Source organism: Tamandua tetradactyla, chromosome 17 (assembly GCF_023851605.1).
Source record: "Tamandua tetradactyla isolate mTamTet1 chromosome 17, mTamTet1.pri, whole genome shotgun sequence".
In the NCBI taxonomy this organism is placed as follows: Eukaryota; Metazoa; Chordata; class Mammalia; order Pilosa; family Myrmecophagidae; genus Tamandua; species Tamandua tetradactyla.
The window spans coordinates 70,064,673-70,084,702 of record NC_135343.1 but is presented as its reverse complement, the minus strand read 5'-3'; the positions used below and the strand labels follow the sequence as shown (position 1 = coordinate 70,084,702).

Sequence of the window (20,030 nt, the reverse complement as noted above, 5' to 3'; positions counted from 1 at the left end):
GGTTCCCTGCCCAATCCCGGCTCAGGTGCAGGTCAGAGGGCCCCTGCAGCCCCTCTGGGAGTCACTGGCTGATGGGATGAGGGCCATTTCCGACCATGTAAAATGCTTGCGCGGCTTTGCCGTCTGATAGACCCCAGTTCAGACCTCAGCTTTCCCGATTATTATTCACGTAGCCACGAGCGAATCTCAGCAGCAATTTCTTCACCACGGCACTCCCTTAAAGAGGCGAAGACCAAGTCAGACCGCGAGTGGCAGGGCATGGGGATGCACCCCCTCACCCCGGCCCCCTCGGAAATACGGCCAGCAGCGCCAGCCCAGCGAAAGCAGAGCGCTTCCCCTCCTCCTCCTCTGGGGAAGGCGCTGCCCTGAGGTCCAGCGGATGTTACAGATAACACGCCTGCCTCAACATTCCCCATTCGCCGCGCCTGGGCCACCGGGTGGCCCGCGCGCGCTCCCTTCTCCACGGGCTGGACTTCCCCCACTGCCCGCGCTGTCAGGCGGGGCCGCTGCCCCCCACCCCAGCCCACCCGTTTCCATCACGCTGCCCCGATCTCGGCTACGTCTAACCGGCACTGCGCCCCTCCCCTCCCCCTCCCCGTCCCCCCTCCCCCGCGCACAGCTGCCCGCGCCGGCCCTGGTCTTCGCACGCCGTCCGTGCGGCGCATCGGCTCTCCCCGCCCCGAGGGCGCACACACCGCTGAAGCAGCCCTCGCTGCCGGGCGTGCTGCCGGAGGCGGGATCCCCACCTAGTCCTGTCCCCACTGGAACAAAGGACTCGACATTCGCAGTTCCTGTTGGTCCTCGGCGGGTTTCACTGAGTGACCGAGAAGGACCTTAGAGGGTAAGGCAGAAAAGCCCGCCGTGCAGCCAGCCACATCCCGGACCCGCGCTTCCTGCCTTCGCCAGCCTCAGAAGCGTGGCCTCGTTCCAGTTCTTTCCGCCGCTCCCACCCGCTTTGCACCTTCCGAGCTTCTGCCTCCGGGTTCTCAGGCGGCAGGAGCTGGGAGTTGCGGGGCAGCTTCCCGCAGCTCCGACTGGCCGGGATCCTGCGCGCGACCGGGCCAAACGCGCCTGGGGCGAAACTCCCCCCGGAAGCGCCGGGGGCGCGGAGAGCGTCGGAGGGCCCGGGAGGAGCTGGGCCCGGGAGGAGCTGGGCCAGAGCAAACAAAGAGTCGTGACCGCCCAGGCGGCCGCAGCGCCGGGGAGGCAGCGCGGCGGGGAGGCGGGTGCGAGCAGGCGCGCGTCCAGCTCCCTCCCCGCGGGCGCTAGGGTGGGTGCAGGAGGGCGCCGGCGCCCCCGTTCGCCCGCGCACGGGCCTGGGTGCCAGCTGCGGCCGGCCCCGAGCGGCGCGCGTCTCCGCCGCGTCTGTCTCCTTATATGGTCAAATGAGACGGCGGGGGTTTCTCTAGAGCTGGAGAGCGCCGCTGGTCTCCACTGCAGCCCGACTTCCGAGCCGAATCCCAGGAGCCGCGGCCGCAGACGGCAGTCCCCGGGGGTCGCCCCGCCCGCGCCGCCCTCGCCGCCCCGGGACCGTCCGGGCCAGCCCCGGCCAGGGGAGACCCCGGCCCGCGGTGAGTACCCGCGCCCGGCCCGGCCCCGGCGCGCGAGGGAGTACAAAGGGGCTTTAATAACAAAGGCTTGGCAAGAGGGACGCGCAGCCGGTGTGCGGGTCGGCGACCCCAGGGTGGGGCGGGGAACGCTGTGAGGCCGGAGCGGACTCACCGCTGCCACTGCCCGAAGGAGGACCTCAGTCGGGGTCCCAGAGAAGGGGGTTGCGCGCGCACCGGGTGGCCGGGAGGGGCCGTGCCGTTCCCGAAACGAGCCTTGGGCATCGGCTGGCCGCGGATCCCAGCGCCGGGGCCCCGCGCCCTCGCGCAGCTCCCCACCTCCAGGCCGGCGAGTTCGTCCTGGCACGTTCGCTGGACCATTTGCGCGGGGATGTTAGAGACATTTTCCCACTGGAAAGAAGTAGGGTTTGCAGGGTGGCTTCGCGCCGTGACCATTTAAAAACCGAACAGCTAGTTAAAAAAAAAATACATACATACATAAATATATATTTTAAATGGCAAAAAAAGACTAATTTTTCCTTAATTGCACTCGTGTGATAGATTATATCTTAGCATACCTGAAACTGCTAGAAGAAAATGTTTAATATTGTTTCAGCTTTTTATTGATGAGTCAATCACAGACTATTTACTTTCAGATCTCCATTTGGGTTTCAGTTCTAACCAGCCTAGCCCAGGTTAGATGAAGTGTAGGCAGCTGCTTTATATGGCGGGGACACTCCCTTGCATGTCTTTTGGGAGGAAGTAAATCACAATTTGGGACTATCATCGGAAGATCTGTGAGCAGAACCCAATGCTGAATAGGTCTCACTTTTTTGGCTTATGGTTGTTTTATAGTAAAATGCTGGAGGAGAAGGCTTTGGGGAGCAGGGAATGATTTAGACCAAAAAACCATTCGAGGCAAGTTTTGGAAGTACAGGAATTCCTAGTCTCAGGGTTAAACTTCCACAAAACCAAATTCAATGAAGAAAATTCCATTGTGCATATATATGTATAAAAACATTTTTCGTATGTTTTTCCGATTTAACTCAACCTGAATTTTGAAAGATTATCAGTTAAAATATAGAATTTTGTTTCCACAGTGTTTATTATTCTGTTGCACTTTAAGATGCTCCTCCCTGGCAGCATAATATTATGGGCTGGTGTTGAGTTTACCATGGACCAGGCACTGTTTTAGACACTTGGCTAATAAATTCAGGTGATCCTTATGAACTCTGCATAAGGCAGGTGCCACACACGACCTGGGAGCTAGGCCACCCGAGTTTGCATCTCAGGCCTCTCAGCCACACACTGTGTAACCTTGGCCAAGTTGCCTAATCTCTTGGTGACTCGGTTTCCTCATCTGGAAAATGGGGATAATAATGGTGCTTCCTCACAGGGTGGTTAAAAAGCAGCACATCAAATGCAGTGAACATGTATTTGATATCATCCTCATATTTACAGATAAAGAAACTGAAGCCTACAGAAATTAAAATAATTTGTTGAAGATTACCCAGCCTGTGTGTGAATGTTGGCGCTGAGACCTGAACCACCCTCACCCCCACATATCCCAGACAGCATTATCGCAAAGCCTGAGTTCTTAACCACTAAATTCTACTAGGGACACACCCTCATATTTCAGTGATGCTTTATGCTTCATACTTCGACCTAAGATTACTTGTTAAACCACCCTCAGGAATGAAAGAAATCAAGACAAATTGCAGAAAAAGACACTTATGAGGATATTGAAACATTAGGCTGGGCATCAGGAACCCGGGGTTTTACCCCTGCCTACTCGTGGCCAGTAACCCCGTCTCTGTGACTTGTCTGCCTCATTTGTCCGTGAGCAGGTTGGAGTAGGTCAGTATCTCTCTGTCTCAGGCACCATGAAGTTCTTTGAGCTTGGGTGAACATGAAAACATCAGATACTGGGTATTTCCAGTGCTGTTTTATTAAGAGAATTTTATCAAAGCCGCATTCGTCAAGTGCCCCATTTCACGTGGCATTTTGCAGAGCGGCCACTTCCTCAAGATTATTATCTTGAACAAAATGCCTGTGCTTTCTCTATGCATTTCTCTAACGATTGAGATCCGAGTCTTTCAGGAAACTCAGCCAGCGTTGTGACTTTGGGGTGACTCAGATGAATTTCCTCTGCCAGTCCTGCATTATGAATTTTACTTTTAGCTCCCCGGTAGCGTTTGCTTAAAAACTTCCACCAGCTCTCATCCCCCCCCGCCACCACCTTTTTTAGGGTTCCATCACTAACTGGCTACTGCTGGGCTGGGGTGATCAGAGAAGTGGCTGCACTGCTTTTATGAGCAAATAGGATTAATCTCCAGGAGCATCCTCAGAATCCGTAAATACTTCGTTCATCATTCGAAGAGAAAATCGCTCGGTCAGTGATTAGATAGTACAGTTTTTGGAGCAAGTAAGAATGAGCCCGTTAAGGAACGAAGTAAAAGGAAATCAAATCCTGATTCAGTGTGCTAAAGAAGTACTGAGAAAAATTCACCATGAAGGTTTGGGCTGAAGAAGAATGAAGAGGCCAGTCTTCCTGGAACTCAGGGGGTCTCCAAAGGAAAAGGCCAGTCTGGGGCCATGGGAGATGTATGTCCCAGCAAACAGAGAGTAAACCACAGACTGCCTTTTGAAGATCAGAGGAGATGGTTGAGAGAGAGAGCGTGGTTATATTTTGTAGATGCAGAAGGAGAAAGCATGAAGAACTTGTTTCCATGGTTCTAGGTTCCTAGTAAGGCAGTGGGAGAGTGAGCAAGTGGACATTTTCCCAGCCCCCTCAACTGGCACAATTGATGGACCTACGACATCCCACCATTCTAACCTGCAAAATTATGGTTGTCTTGCATTGACTGAATTGACATGTTTTGAGATGAAATTTTAAGATAGTATCTCAAAGGTGATTTAAATGCTTTGGTGATAGAACCCAACTGCAACTCTTTCAGAAATTGTGTATTTTATCTCATCTCTCAATGCCTGATATAGTATATGGAAAGTAGAGGCTACTCAATGAATCTTATGGAATGGATTTAAAAGTCTGAAGGGCATTAAAACAAGCATCACCGTTGTTCATTTATGGATTTCAGATTAGAAATTTAGTCTTTATTTCCCCATTCCTTTTCATTAGATATTTAATTTCAAAGGATAATTAGGAAGTTAGCAGTTTTGCTGACGCAAGCATTGTCTCACACAAAAGATTTCTTAAAACTATCAGCAACCGATATTTTTTCTTTATATTTTTGAAAGTTCCCGGTTTATGTAGCACACATATGTACTGATGCCTGCACACAGATATTATTCAATAAATTCTCATTAAATTAATCCTTAAATATATCAGAAAACATGGGTATAGTCAATTTTATACCTTGCCAAACAATTAAAAAAAATCAATTTCAAAGTTATTCTAAGTATGTTAATTTTTTAAGAAAACAACATCCGTTGAACCAACAACTCTCTTCCTTTCCTCCAAATTTCTATTTCTAAAAGAAACAGTTCAGCTGGACTAACGAAACGAGTGTTGGTGGTCAGCTGTGCTTGTCGATCTTTCCATCCATGGGAAAGTACACTGGTGTGGAGTATCCTCGGCTGCATTGCTGGTATGAGAGTTTTCGGCCCTTGGGTAGAAGATCTACCTACAGGCGTGCTCAGTATCTGTAGCACATCTGGGGCCTTTTCCTGATAGCTGGTGCATATGTCAGGGGAACTGCATGTTCTTCCCAGAGATGGTTGGGAGAGACTCCTGGCTGGCTTTTTGCTTCTTGACCTGGCCAAGCCCTATCCTGAACTATGCAGCTGTGTATTTATTTGGGTTTAGAGTCCAAGCACAATAAAGAAAAGTTCTACCCACTGGGGAAGCAACAGTTTCAGTGGGAGGGGGAAAGGGGCGGTCATGGAGGAGAAAGCAGTAAGCTCAGGATCGTTGGCAAATTTAGTGATCCCAGATGCCAAACCAAATTACATTTTGGGTTTGCTATGCACATAAAATATTCCTCCTTTTCCTTCTTCGTTTTTTTTGCCCACATGTTTATATGCTGGGATATTTGTATTCATCCATCCACCCATTCATTTGTGCAATCTTTTGACAAGTATTTTATGAAGCCTGTGACACTGTCACCTGCTGACGGCCTGGCAACGGCACGAGGCCCCCACATTTGTAGTTTATAGTCCGGTGGGTGACACAGGCAACCAGAGTGATGTGGTATTATGAAAGTACTGTGTTTTGAATATGTTCTTAAAAAGCCCCCCACCCCCACCCCTGTGCAACGACCAGCTTCTCCAGTTTTCTTTAAAAACTTTGGTTGATTGTTGATAAGCATTGCAGGGCTTTCGCAGCTGGGTCCTTGGTGGCTTTGGAATATATCTATGATAATGGACAGGGCTTTACCGAGGAGCTGATTTGCTGAAGCTGCTTCTACATGTGCTGGCAGAAGGGCTTGGAGACATTCACACATTTTCTTTTGGAGACGATTATTACATAAAGCAGTGTTGATGTAGAGAAACACTTTTGGGTTCAGAGGTAGAAGATAAAATGACCCTTTAGGGTCAGATTAAAGTGGATAGGCAAATAAAGTGAGCATTGAAAAGGATGCCTCGAGGTTTTTGCAAGCTCTGAATCTGGCCTCAGCAGGGTTTGCATGTCCTATCAGGTCTGCTGTTTGGGAAGGATGGTCCAAGTTCCTGAAACTCAAAGCCCGGCGGCCTGTGTGCCAGGCAGAGGCTGTCTGCCACACCAGCCCCACCCCTGATGCTCAAGAAATCTTGCTGCTAGAAAATTGCATGTGCTTCCTGGGTCTAACTCACCTTTTTTGGACCTTTGTTTACTTTCTTCCTTTCTCTCGAGCACCACCACTCCCTGCTTTTCCTTTCTTCTCATTTCCCTTCTCCCTTTTTAATGTTCATATCTTCTCTTCCTTGCTGCAACATGCCTCCCTGCCTCAAACTTTTGTTTTAAAACTTTCAGACCTGGAAAGATAAGAGTGAGCCACGTTTCCAAGCATGTGGACTTGCCCATCCATTGCTCTCTTGTTCTCTTGGCCGTTGCTCCTCCCTGTAACTGAAAGCGGGTGGCAGACTCAGAGCTCCCAGGCTCTCCAGGCTATCCTCACATTGAGGAGCTGCGGCTGTTTTTTGCCTCACCCAGTGCAGTTAGCCTGGCCTGAGATCCAGGCTGGAAGAAGAAAGGACCAGCTTTTTCGAGTACCCGACTGTTCAGAGCCGAAGGGGGAATGACATCAGTGAATGATTTAACCCTGGAAAGGGATCAGAGCTCCAGGACACTGTAATTTGGAGTGGAGTCAATGAAATAACAAGTCAGCGGTCACATCTGATGTTTAGGTGTTTCCTGGTCTGACTTAATCCTTCCAGCATTCCTGTGTGCCAGGTAATAGACAGGAATTATATATGTATTTTCAGCCTCACAGAGCAAAGTCAGGCTGTCATCAGAGCAGATATCGCGGGCCCCCCTGTGCAGAAGATGACAGGCTTGCGTGTTTGTTGTCTCCAGGATCAATCCAAGTTCCCAGGCAGGTACACGTGAGGCCCTCCGTGTCTTGGCCTTTTGTCACTTTGGCTTCATTTGTGCTGTTCCCGCCAGCTCAACTCTCCCGTCACGGTCATCTCTGGCGTGGTCTCCTCGCCCTATGCTGTCCCTCGTTTCTGTGCGTTTGTTCACTCTGTCCCCTTGGTCAGCACGGTCGCCTCTAGCTCTGGCTCAGCACGGGTCACAGCGCTTCCAGGAAGCCCGCCCTGCTCTCCCAGGAGACACGGCTTGTGGGGCCTCTTCATCTAGGTTCCCTTAAGCCCCTCTCTACCTGCACCCCCCGCCCCTTGGCACAGTGCTTTACAAGTCTGTGCCTATCTGTGCTGTCCTCCCGGGACAACGAGCTCTTTGGGGGTGGGGGGCGTGCGTCGCGTTCGCCTTTGCAGCTGCAGCACTTCGCGCATCTGGCACATGGTTCCAGCCCAGCCCAGGTTTCTCAAATCAAGGAGCAGGTATTTTATAGGATAGGATTAAAAAGGGCAGTTGTAGGGGGTTATAACATAAGGCTGTAGATGTATTTTTCTCATTGTAAGGAGACCTCAGATTAATAGCATGATTTTAAATGCACAAATTATTTCTTTTTAAATAAAAGGCTATTCTATTTGGCAGCATTTAATTAAGGGAGGAGTTGGTTTTAAATTGACTGGGTGGAAGGGAAGCTCTTAGTTTTTCTTATTAGCTTAGAGACTACTTATTTTAACTCTCGGGGATCAGGTTTAATACAGGTCTTTGGAAATCTTTGAAAGGACTTTCTCAGATAAAATGCATCCTGCCCGGTTCCCAGTGACTGATGATAGGGGTTCCTTTTACACCCTTTCCAGTTGATGTGTGTGGAAAGGCTCTGCTGACGTTGAAGCTGAAGCGAGAGGAGGTAAAGGGACGAGATAGGAGAGAGACTCCCCATTGCCAGAAACACTTTTATAGAAGTGGGGGTCGCACCTCCGGCCCAGAGCCTTGTCACAGCTCTTCCCCCTACACTGTTCCTGCTTGGAGCTGGGGTCAGCAGTCATGGGATGTTTCCTCGGTCCTGCTCGGAGCACAACGGAGCCCCCATTGTTCTCACAGTTTAGGCCTCGGGTTTTTTCTCCATCCCGGCCTCGTGGAATTGGAGGATGTGAAAAAAAACGTGTAACAGATGTCTGAGCATCAAGATCATTACTTTGGAGGGAAAAAAATATTTGCCCCTTTAAGGACCTCACTGGCTTGAGAATATAGAAACGGTGCTGTGCAGAGATTTGGGGGGCACTCTGTATTCGCTTCCTCTCCCCAGCAGGGTTTCTCCTTGTTTGAACCTACACGAGCCACCTCTGCCTTTTGATTCAGATTGGGAGGCCATTTTACCTGAGTTAGATGGCTATTTGGGGAAGCTTATGTGAATCCTCTTTTTTCATTAATTTTCCTGGGCTTCAGTTTTTCCATTCATAGAGTAAAGTTGTTGTCATAGATAATCCTGGAGGCTATTTCCCACTTTTAAAATTCGATGATTTATAGTCAACTCCTTTCACTGTTCTTATTTCAGATCCTCAAATTATTATTCTTAGGCTGTGTCAACAGAGCAGGCAATAAGCCTCTGGCTTCCCCAGCCAAGAGGCAGCATTTATTGGAAAAGCATATATGTTGGAAGGATAGGTCTCAATTGTGATAAAATAAACAACAGACATTTTTCAGGGCCAATAACCAAGGAATTATAGGGAAGTATTAAATCTGCCAGTATAGCTGCTGCAACCTGAGATGGCGTCAGTTCAGAGGATATTTATATGTTGGATTTCAGAAGAAAAATTCAGATGCTCAAGAGTCTCATCTTGTGATATTATTACAAGAATGTCCAGACAATGTTTTCTTTAAATCCAGGAAGAGCACTTTATAAGGATAGATTCTGCCACATGTGTCCAGCTGCATATTTGATATTCTTGGAAGAAAATTGTTCTATAAACACAGAAATAACCAAGTATAAATGCTTGAAAGATGGTCTTTTGTCTGTTTATAGTTGTCAAGACCTTGAAGACTCAAGAGTATAAAATTAGCAAACATGTCAAATATGCTATTATCATAAGCCAGGCAGCAATATTTTATGCATACCATATGGCATAATTCTGATATTTCATTCTTAAATGGTTTAAATGATTGAAAATTGAACTACGTTTGGTTGAGTTGTGAAACATTGCTCAGAATTACATAGCACATGAGTCTACCTATTTAACAAATGAAACAGCCTTTCGCTTTCAGTAAATTAAATATTGCTACTTAAGAAAACAGTGTTTTTCAATGAGAATTCAGTATGTGTTAACCGTTAACAAAGGAGAACATGACATAAAAAACCACACTGCAGATCTTGTGTATAGTGAATTTGCTAACAAACAAAAAGGTACTCCTGGATAAAATTAGAATCAATGTTTTCCTTTGCAATTATTTTCAGCCACAATATCACTGTACATTCTAGATGCCCAAGTGAATTCCATAACCCAAACTACAGACCGGCATTCTCTCTCTTGCAGATAAAGCGGACATCATGTTTGTTCTCTGAAATGAACAGCTCACTCTTTTCTATCCTTTAAGAATTACCTGGAAACTTTTGCCAACAATTGTGAATCATTTATATAATTCAGAGTAAACCCTTCTATAAGAGTAGATCTCTGTTCCTTTTGAATATTATTCCTTTTCCTGACTCTTTAGAAACTTCTTTTGCCTGCAAATTTCTAGTTTATCTATGTTTTGAATTATTGATCCCATATCTTACCTAAATTATTTTTCTCATAATAAACTTTGGAAAAATCTTTCAAAGAAAGAAAATAGTGTTTTTTAATGTCCTTGAGGCATTTCTCCATTCTAAGTATTCCCATAATAGACTTTTTTCTTTCCAGTATGATTCTAACAGTTCTGTAAAAGAATGGTCCTATGAAGATGGGCAGAGGTGAGAAACCGCCTTTTCCTCCTTTCCACCTCCTACCCTGTCCCTTCCTGCCTGTGCACACTGTGGCCTCCTCCTGGGACCCTGCATGGAAATGCATTCCTGCTCCTCTCTAAAAGGCTCTGGTGCTGTCTGGAGATGCTGTTGTTTGAAGTCACATTTTCCTACGTGCAATTATCCTTATTCTTGGGGAGCAAGCCTTTCCTGTGTCCTGCTATCCTCATACCTGGGCAGCCGACAGGATGATCTTTTAATCTGGGAGAAGTGACCTGCCCTGAGGGACATTTGGCAGTTTTTCTGGTGCAGGGGTTGTACTTGCCAATGCCATCTCAAGGTCACAAATAATGCCCTTGGCATCTAATCTCAGATTTACCACCTCCGGCATCCCTCCCTTATGCTGCTGAGGTTTCTTACTGTTCAAACTGATGATTCGAAAGGGAGCTCATGGAAGATCTTTTTATAGAAATGGACGCATTGTTTCTGTTCCCTGTCTTTCTATTTTGGGGGCAGGGCCGCAGGGAAGATTTAAGCTTCTGTTACCCTTTGAAGTGCACACAGAGCCCAACGAGGTAAGGACTCAGATGTGAACTCTCACGCGTCCGAAATCGCGACAGCTTTATTTGACATAGCACCGCTTGGGACTTTAAAAGAGAAGTGGAATGCATTTAAACATAAAACTGCCCCAAATAATGAAATTAGAAAATAAACAGAGCACTGAAAATGATGACCGTTTAAAGAATAAGTTTAAATTATGCACCCAGAGGAGACAGTAGTCCTTGGCTGAAGGTGATGCTAGCAGAGAACAGGCTGCGGCGTCTTGGCTGCATGTTGTGCTGTGTGCACTTACGGGAGCTGTGTTTCCCCTCTTACTTGACAGGTTATTGAAAAGCCGCGTCAAAATGACTGAGCGCTTCGACTGCCACCATTGTAACGAATCTCTCTTTGGCAAGAAGTACATTTTGAGGGAGGAGAGCCCCCACTGTGTGCAGTGCTTTGAGACCCTCTACGCCAACACCTGCGAGGAGTGCGCCAAGCCCATCGGCTGCGATTGCAAGGTACCCGCCCCCCGGGACTCACTCCCTTGGGCACCTCGCCTGGGGAGCCGAACTGGGCTGCTCCCTGGGATGACTGTCCTGGTCCTCCCCGCACCCCGTGGTCCCCAATCCATGGGCTCCTTTGCACAGTTTCTGCAGATGTCCTCATTCTTCTCACCTGTTGACATTCTTCTCTTATCAACTGTTGCAATTCTGTCAAGCCCCCACCCTGCCTCAGGGCTGAACCCTTTAAAAAGCCGGATCCCAGTGTCTCCCCCCAGCGGATTTGCTCTCTCACCTCTTCTAATCCCATAGCACTTGGTTAGTGCCCTACTAAGACGTTTGGGCTGAGTGTCCTAAATCCACTCCACTGTAGTTACCAGTGTCCTCCTCTAACCGCCGCCCCCTCCCTCGGCACTCCAAGATTGTCACGGACAAGCCTCTCTTGCTCTTGTCTGCTTGCCTGCTGGTGACTAACGCTTAGCAGCCGCTGCTCAGTAAATACTTGATGAGTGAATGTATAAGTGAACGAGAGTTGATTCCTAGATAAATGGGCACATAAAAACACTAAATTCCTTGGCGTATCATGGGCTCTTTTCATTTTGGTGACGGAAAAACAGGATTTGTATTGTTTCTTTTTAATGGGAAAGACTCATGCATAAGGAATTAAGAGTTTTTCTTGGTTGGCAAAGCCCGGCTCGACCGAGGCCTGTGGTCATTTGTACTGATTGACTTATGTGGGCTGTTGGGAACCAGGCCTCCTCTTATCAACTCATGCTTGGTCAAAGCTGAACCTGGGGTCCATTCATGTCTCTAAGGTCTCCTGTCTCTCTCCCTGCCAAACAGCAACCTAAATACTTGGGACAAGCACTTCAAGGGACTGTTATTCTGAGAGTCGAAGAATTGGTTACAAAATGGGGCCACTTTGGGATCTCTTAAGAGCATTGCCAGCTTAATGGATCCCAAGCCAATTCCTGGCATTTCATGCCTCTTTTCTGCTCTCATTGCTTTGTGCTCTTTAGGGATTTCTGTCACTCTCCTCTGTTTCTAAAAATCAAAACATAGTTGTTGACCGAGTTAGGCTATGTCAGCAACTGGGTAATTCCAACATATCAGTGCAGGTTGCTTATGTTTCTTTTATCACATAGTTCCTAGGAATGATAATACTCAGAAGGCTGCAGTATCAATTTCTGTTGCTAGGTGTTTAGTGACAGTTGAGGGATGGTTTCCATCTTGTGCAGAAAGAGGCTCTTCCCTGAGTTAGAGATGAAGGATGTGCCTCATGGGCTGCTGGAAACCAAGCTGCAGCAGTGTAGCTTTTGGCTTCAGAACAGGAGTGGCATGCCAAGTGCATAGGAAATTCAACTCAACAGCAGTATCGTGTGAACTTCAAAACGGTTCACAGGTTTGGCTACGGATGAGCAAAATTAGCTGCCCTTGCTAGTCTAAAGGTTGAACATCTTATCTCTAACCTGAGATATGTCTCATTGTATCTGATGGACAGTCTTAGTCCCTTATTCATTTATTTGATAAGCTAAGCATTTGAGCTCAGACACCTAACTACCTGGTTCAAAGTCGGGTCCTGTGTCTTACTGTCTGTGTGACCTTGGAATGGTGACTTGACCACCCCCCCCAGGCCTATCTCCACATCTGTAAAATGGAGACAGTAAGAGCGCCTGCTTCTGAAGATTATTATATTAGCTTCAAAGCCCTTAGCCCTCTGAATACAACTGATATTAGAATAAACTCCAGACTTCCACTTTCTTCTGAATACTTTCCCATTCTTTCTGCAACATATTTCCTCTACCCACCTCCCAGAAGCCTTTCTCTCTGTCACTTTATATTACAGAAATATCAATAAAAGTGTCTGGTTTGAAGAAGCACTCATAGGAAGAGAAAAACATAACTATTTTCTACAAATTTTACCTGGGGAAAAAAATACTTCAGTAGTGAGAAGTTGAGATATTGTTCTGACAAGTGGCAACTCTAGTTTAAAGGAGAGAATTTGGCTGTCAGGTGCTGGTCAATCTCAAACAGTGGTTGAAGCAGAAACAGTACAAAAATCATGCCATTTCTTCAAAATGATTTAGTGGAAAAGACCCTTTAAACTAGTTATCCTTTGGCAGAAACTTTATGAGCAAATAAACAAGAATCCCCTAAATTGGGCCAAAATCAACAAAGCTGCAGCAAAGTCAGGAGTTAATCATGCTGAACTTTTCAACCCAGATTAATGAGTTATGATATGTGCGGTTATGCTCTGTGATTTCTTACGTTTTAGAACAAAAAGGGATGTTGAGTTGAAGTTAGACTTTGCCGTTTGGGACTCTTGAATATTTGGGATGGCTTTCTGGCCTTTCAGAAACAAATATTTATTGACTTAGTAGAGAAAGCAATAATAGAAAAAAATGTTCCTGTGATTGCAGGAAGTGAAGCAAAAAGTCCTGGCAGGCAGGGGGCTTGGTGGAGCAACTGAGTGGTTGCCATTCTCTTTTCTTAAAATAGCACAGCTGTCAGGGACCTCACTTAACTTTCTCCCTAAAGTAAATGGATAAGGGTATACTTTTTTCATTTTTTATAATATTTTATTTCCTCTAGAACACCTTTTCCCACAACTCTAAGAAGTGGCACTATACTCATGCACAGCGTACATGGACATACACACACACACACACACACACACACACACACACACTGAGCTCTCCAGAACACACATGACAGTCTGGATTTTTGTGATATGAACTCAACTTCATTTGGTGTCACAGAATGGAGACTGATTATCTGCAGAGTGGATTACAAGCCACAAATCCACTGATAAATCTTTCTCAAAATTTTCTGCAACAATCCCCAGGACCAGATGCCTTGGTACATTTCATGCCCTGTGTATAAGGGTATAATTTTAAAATATTGACAAGCCCATGAAAATTAGGCTGATTATGAGGCTACTGACTGACTTTTGGGAGCAGTCAGGGAAGGAATTTTATGTGAATACCTTTTTATTTTTATTTTTTTTTGCCTGGGCAGGCACTGGGAAGTGAACCCGGGTCTCCGGCATGGCAGGTGAGAACTCTGCCTGCTGAGCCACCGTGGCCCTATGTGGACACCTTTTTAAAAAAAATTTTATTGTGGTTATATATATATAAACATTCAATTTGCCATTTTAAAGTGTACAAGTCAATGTAATTAGCTACATTCGCTGATACTGACTGACCTTTAAATGAGTCAAACAAGATTTCGGAAACTGTTTTCTTAGTTAGCGTGCATATATTTGAAGACCATTTCTATAAAATCGCTCAATTATATTCTTTATTTCTCTAAACTTATTCTGAGAAAATGCTGCAGTTGCAAAGGGCAAAAATCACTCATTTTTATGGCCTATGGAACAGTTGAGTAAAGGTAATACATAAAATTTTATGATCCTATGACGTTATGCTATTCCCGAACTTTTTCTTGGACACCTGTTGATACTAGCAAAATCTATTTTTAGCCCCATTACAGATATTTATTGGATGGGTCCGCCTAAATTCGGGGTTTCAGAAATTCAAGAAACTCACAAAAAGATAGGCTGGCCATTAACTCCAGAGATGCTGCTAGGTCTGTGCGTATGGCAAAGCAGCGGCTTGTTAGAGAGTCTGTGTTATTTGAGGTTTAGAGAGGTTGAAGATTGTGCCTGTGCTTACAGGGTTAGAAAATGGTAAAAAATTCTATTCTGGAGGTGGAATTTGAACCCAGATGCGGAGTTCCCAAAGCATGTGCTTCCAGCCAGTGCCCTGCTGCCTGCCCGCTTGCCCCCTCTGGCAGAGACCCTGTCCCAGGAACTGTGAAGTCACATGTGGGTTAGTTGAGTGGTCAGTCCTATGAGTAGGAGATGTCTCCCTGGCCTCTATTAAGTAATCTTCCATGAAAGGCCCCTGCTTTTCTCCTGGGTCCCTTTTGATGGCAGTGACTGTCTCGCAGAAATAATGCTTAATTTGTTTCGATAACACTCCTTCCAGCTGCCTAGTTAATTAAGTGGGACCCATTGATGAACAAACTGGCACAAGTACACACAGTAAACTATCAAAGTTTCTCACTTCATGGTAGAAAGTTCTTAAAGGACAAATCAAAAGCTTTAGGGAACTTTTGGCCGAAAGCAAACAGGGGACTCTGAAATATGAGACTGGCTTTCACACATCTGGTTAAATGTCGACAGTCCTGTTTTCCTTTTTAGATTGTTCCTGACTGACGATTAAAAACATGGAACAAGGCTGATTTAGGGAGCGTAAGGCTAATTTGGAAAAACCCATTCTCCCTACCCTTCAGTGGGACACATGCCCCTCTCCTGCTGGCCTGCCTGGACTAAGATCCATTCTTCTGGGAAGAGCTCCCTGTCACTCAGGCTGGCACAGTGTGATTCGCCAACCCAGCACGCCTTTGTTTGCGGCGCTGGTTTTTTAGTTCGTAAGAGATGGATCACCTTTTTAGATTGTCCCCGTCAAATTTTCCACACGGTTTATACAGGTATTTATTCAAATATGCTTCTATAAGAGAAAAACTTGTTTCTGGAGGGAATTTAATAGATCAGGATCCTCAAAAAAGATGACTGAATGGGTACAAAGAAGGATCTTTCAGCCCATGAAAATCAAAGGGTCACCCACAAGGCACACCTGTAAAGATGCAAAGCGTTCAGCAGAGATGTCACTTGTGAAGAGGTGTCTTTGGAGCTGGGCTGCCTGGATTTAGATTTGGCTCCGCTTCTAATGAGCTGTGTGCCATGGGCAACTTACATCACGAGGACCCTTGGATTCCATGCCTGTAGGACAGGGTTGCCTGTCACATAGGACTGTGGATGGGATTAAATGAGTTGGAATATGTGGAACTCTGGCACAGCGCCTGGCACAGAGTTCAGTGCTAGAGCCTCTGCCAACGTCCTTTCTTCCGAATTAACTCCTAAGGATATGAGAGAATGTAGTGTCAGAAACATAAAACTACCACAATCCCAGCGCATAGAACATCTTTTCAAAATGCTGAGTGTGAGGGGCAGAGAAGCCACTTACAGAGGGAAATCTTGGGGAGCTGAGCCGTGCTTGGCTTGGGAAATTGGCAGGTAGACTCCAAGCCCAGGTGCAACCGTGTGTAGAGGAGAGGAAAGCGCCAGAGACACCTTCAGTCTGGGACAGCCTTGCTGTTCAGTGTCACCTTCAGTTTGGGAGGTGAAGGGTCCCTCCAGCCACATGATTGGCCCCAGGGCTTAGCTGTTTCCTCAGATAAGATCTCAACAAGGGGCACATTTGGAGCCAGGCAATAAACACTTCCCATATTAGGAATATTTCTGAAAAGGAAAACTATCTGAAAGGAAGTGTTTGGGCGTAATCTTACATGTTTATCTACATTTTCCAGCAATTTACGACAAGATTAGTCTTGATATATTTTTTTTTTTTGGAAGGCGAAAGATTTCTTTCTCTCTCTCTCTCTTTCTTCCCTTCCTTCTGTCTTCCTTTCCTCCTCCTCCTTTCCTTCCTCTCTTCCTCCCTCCTCCCTCCTTTCCTTTCTCCCTTTCTTTCTCTTCTCTTCTCTTCCAAATAGGGCTTTGAAACCAGGATATTTCAAAGACAATATGCAGTTCTTAAAAGTCTACTAATTAAACTATATTTATGTGGCCGCAACTTTTCACCATCTAAGTGCTATCTCTGTTATACTCACTTGCTACTAGCCTGGTATACTCAATAAATAACAAAATAAAGATAAACTAGAGAAGAAGGCAGAGTACTAATAACCAAAACTAAAAATCGATTTGAAGCTGTGGACAATAGAGATGAGAGGGATCAAGTAGCAGTACGTCTTTTATGGATAAATATCCAGAACGTGACGTCAAGCTCATTCAGCCATGAGCTTAATGAGTGTATAATCTAGCTTTGTGGCCTTTTTGTGGTTTCTCTGATACACTTAAATACATGAGCACCAGGGAATCCTGTGTCCCATGGAGTCCCTGGGCTGCAGAGGAGAATATCACGTTTGCTAAAAGCCTAGTGTGCTCCAAGGGAGCCAAAGAGGTGTGGCGGTATTTAGTTACCTTTCCCCTGCCATAAAGTCTTTTCTCACTTCCTCCTTATTGTGGACTTTCTTAAGATGTGATTCCAGGAGGTAGCTGCCCACATGCACTTAATTAACTATACTCAGACTTCTATAGTCAGCTCAAACTTAGAGTCAAAGAGAGAGAGGATTATAGGGAAACCTGATAGCATAATTATTGAGATATGGATTGGACAAGTACTTCTTTTGTGCATGATTCAGAAAGAGATTTATGACCTGTGCTCTTTACAATGCTGTGTTAGCTGCAGGGTGGGAAGGAGTCTCATGGTGCAGGTGTGAGATGAGCAAGGCCACACAGCTGAGTGCATTTTGCCTGCTGGAGAAGAGGGGAAGGGCCTTCCAAGCCAAAGGACAACACGGGCAAAGGCAGGGGATGAGAACGGAGGGTGGGAGGAAAGGCAGAAAATGAGGCTGGGAAAGCATGTTGGGACCAACTTGTAAAGATGTTGATGGTTCATGTAGAGAATGCAACACAATTTAATTGTGTTGAGTCACTGGGGCTAAGGGCAATGGGAACGTTGTATAACATGTGTTTCCCAGACTTGCAGCCTCTTTACGTGAAATGTGCTTATTGATAAAATAAAACTTCATTTCATAGGGCCACTATATTGTTCAAAATGGGTTGGAAGGGATGGAGAAAAATCATTTTAGATTTAAAAGGTCTTTGAAATCTATAACTAAATGCATGTTATAGATTGGCATCATTAGCAGAAGAGTTTTAAAGTACCAGAAATTCTGATCAGTATTAGTATCTTCATGAGCAAATGTCATTTCAGCAAGTGACTTTTCCTGATCTGAATAAAGAATATTACTTCAGCAGTTACGGTGTACTGTGGACTTACATAAATTCTTTATGCAAATTGACTCAGTCTTCAAAACCAATAGTAGGTACAATTAGTCCTATGTTATAGATGAGAAATCTAAGGCACAGAGAGGTTAAGTAACTTGCCTGAAGTCACAAAGCTGGAAATGGCAGGACCAGGGTTTGGATCTTGGTGACCTGGCACTGAGACCCTTGAGTTTGATGAAGTGTGTGTGGCATTTTAGTTGTGTGCTCCTGGGATCCCAGAGCGGCACGACACTGAGCGTGGTGCACAATGCTTTGTATGTGGCTGCCATGCCGCCCCCATGCCAGCAACCACACAAATGGCGATGGCCTGGAAGAGTCACAGTCGCCTACAGTCGGAGCAGGGCGGCAGGGCTCACTCCAGTGAGGATGCAAGCTTGCTCAATGAGTATTTTTATTTATTTTACACCACAGAATTTAAGAATGTGGTCTTGGTGGAGTATTTATTTTTAGGGAAACGGCTGTCAGAAGGTTCTGGGAGCTATCCAACATCCTTGAACAAATAATCCAGCGACTACTGATATTAATGCAGAGAAATACCTGTGAATGTTTGTGTGTGTGTGTGTGTGTGTGCCAGAAAGAAAGGGAGAGATGAAGAAAGATTGAGAGAGAGAAGTTGCCAGTGAGTTAAGATGGCCCCAGTGAGTGAATGCAAGATAACTCAACCCCGGTCAACTGCGAAGGTATCTCAAGGAAGAGACTCTGCTTCGTTTCTGAGGCCAGTACTGACTGACCTCACACAACCTTGACCCAGCACTCCCCAAGTGAAGGGTTTTTGGATGAGAAGCATTTCTAGGCATCTGCCCTATAGCAGCCTGCAGGGCAGGGCAGCTAATCTGGCAGAGGCCAAGGTGAAATGCCTCTTAGAAATTTGGCATCTGGATTGTGCCACTTGGTAGTAAATCAAGTCATTCTGAGAGAATGCTGCAAGAGAGCAGGGAAAAGGGAAATCCCTGAATAGCCAAAGGGGCCATAGAAGGGACCCAAAGGGGTCAAAAGGGTGGCGATTATGGGCTGGGCTTTAGAAGGGTCTAGAAGTTTTGCATTGATCCTTACGGTCTAGTAACATGTGAATAGTACCTCAGTTTTAGAAGAAACTTTCAAGTGTCAACATTCTATGTAAAAAAAAATCCATCTTCATCTGTAGTTACTGTGTTTCTGTACCAGAAATGCTCACCTTAGGAAAATGAGTTTCTGCAGTGCTTTTGAAAATTTTGTACATTTCCTTTGTAAACTCAGGACAAAAAAAATGGTCTTCTAAAATCATCTTTTCCACTATTGTCCAGGCCCACCAAGGCGCTTTCTGCTCTTTTCTCCCCTGGGACTAAACAAGGACAGGAGACTATGGTGAAATGCTAATGCTGAGTTCTCATGAGGATTTTCTCACTGGCTTCTCCCTCAATTTTTATGACCATTAGTCCTGAAAGACAAATTCCCTTGAACACATATTTCCTTTCCTTCTCTTTTCACTTAGACCCTTCTCTGTGTGATGCTTATTGCTTGGGCAGAGTCACTGAGTGCAGAGATAAACTGTCACCACAGAAGCCTCCCGCATGGCTGCCTCCTCTCCCCACCTGCCCTTCTGGATTTCTCATCTTAACCAGGCCGTGATTCATTAAACATGGAAAAACTGCTGCAGCTTTTCCACAATAGCAGTCCTTTATGAGGTGGCTTGGTCTGCCCAGAGAGAACCCAGCCGACTTCCTGAAAAAGAATTTTTCACATGTTGCATATTAATCCAAATTGATTTTTAAAATATATTGATTCTACAACCTGCATTATATCAGTGATAGCATGATGAAAATCTCCAATGCTTCTCAGACATTACCGTTTTTGTTGGATGGGGCTTTAAATGATATCTTCAGCTTCCTTATTCAGAATTTAAACAGAGGCAATTCTGTTGCAATTCATTCACTTGGGTACAAAATACAGTATTAAAAGTTGTGAGGGTTTGGTCATTTCTGAATTTGTTGAATTGCATTCACTGAGGTACAAAATACAATATTAAAAGTTGTGAGAGTTTAGTCATTTCTGAATTTGTTCAATGGGTACACCCAAATTTATTCAAGGGAAC

The 20,030-nt window shown here is 45.6% G+C and overlaps 1 protein-coding gene across 6 annotated transcripts in view; it reads left to right on the top strand.

Moving 5' to 3' along the window:
- Positions 1-20,030, top strand: part of FHL2 (four and a half LIM domains 2) — a 68,648-nt gene that overhangs the window by 34,802 nt on the left and 13,816 nt on the right. For 3 of the 6 annotated variants that reach the window (XM_077134922.1, XM_077134921.1, XM_077134925.1), the window contains exon 2: positions 10,884-11,061. In XM_077134922.1, coding sequence (XP_076991037.1) covers positions 10,906-11,061 — 156 coding nt within the window. In that variant the 5' untranslated portion in view covers positions 10,884-10,905. Of the gene's footprint in view, positions 1-667; positions 842-1,446; positions 1,572-6,880; positions 6,940-10,883; positions 11,062-20,030 lie in introns of those variants that run through there. The other 3 variants (XM_077134923.1, XM_077134926.1, XM_077134924.1) reach the window with 3 other exon arrangements.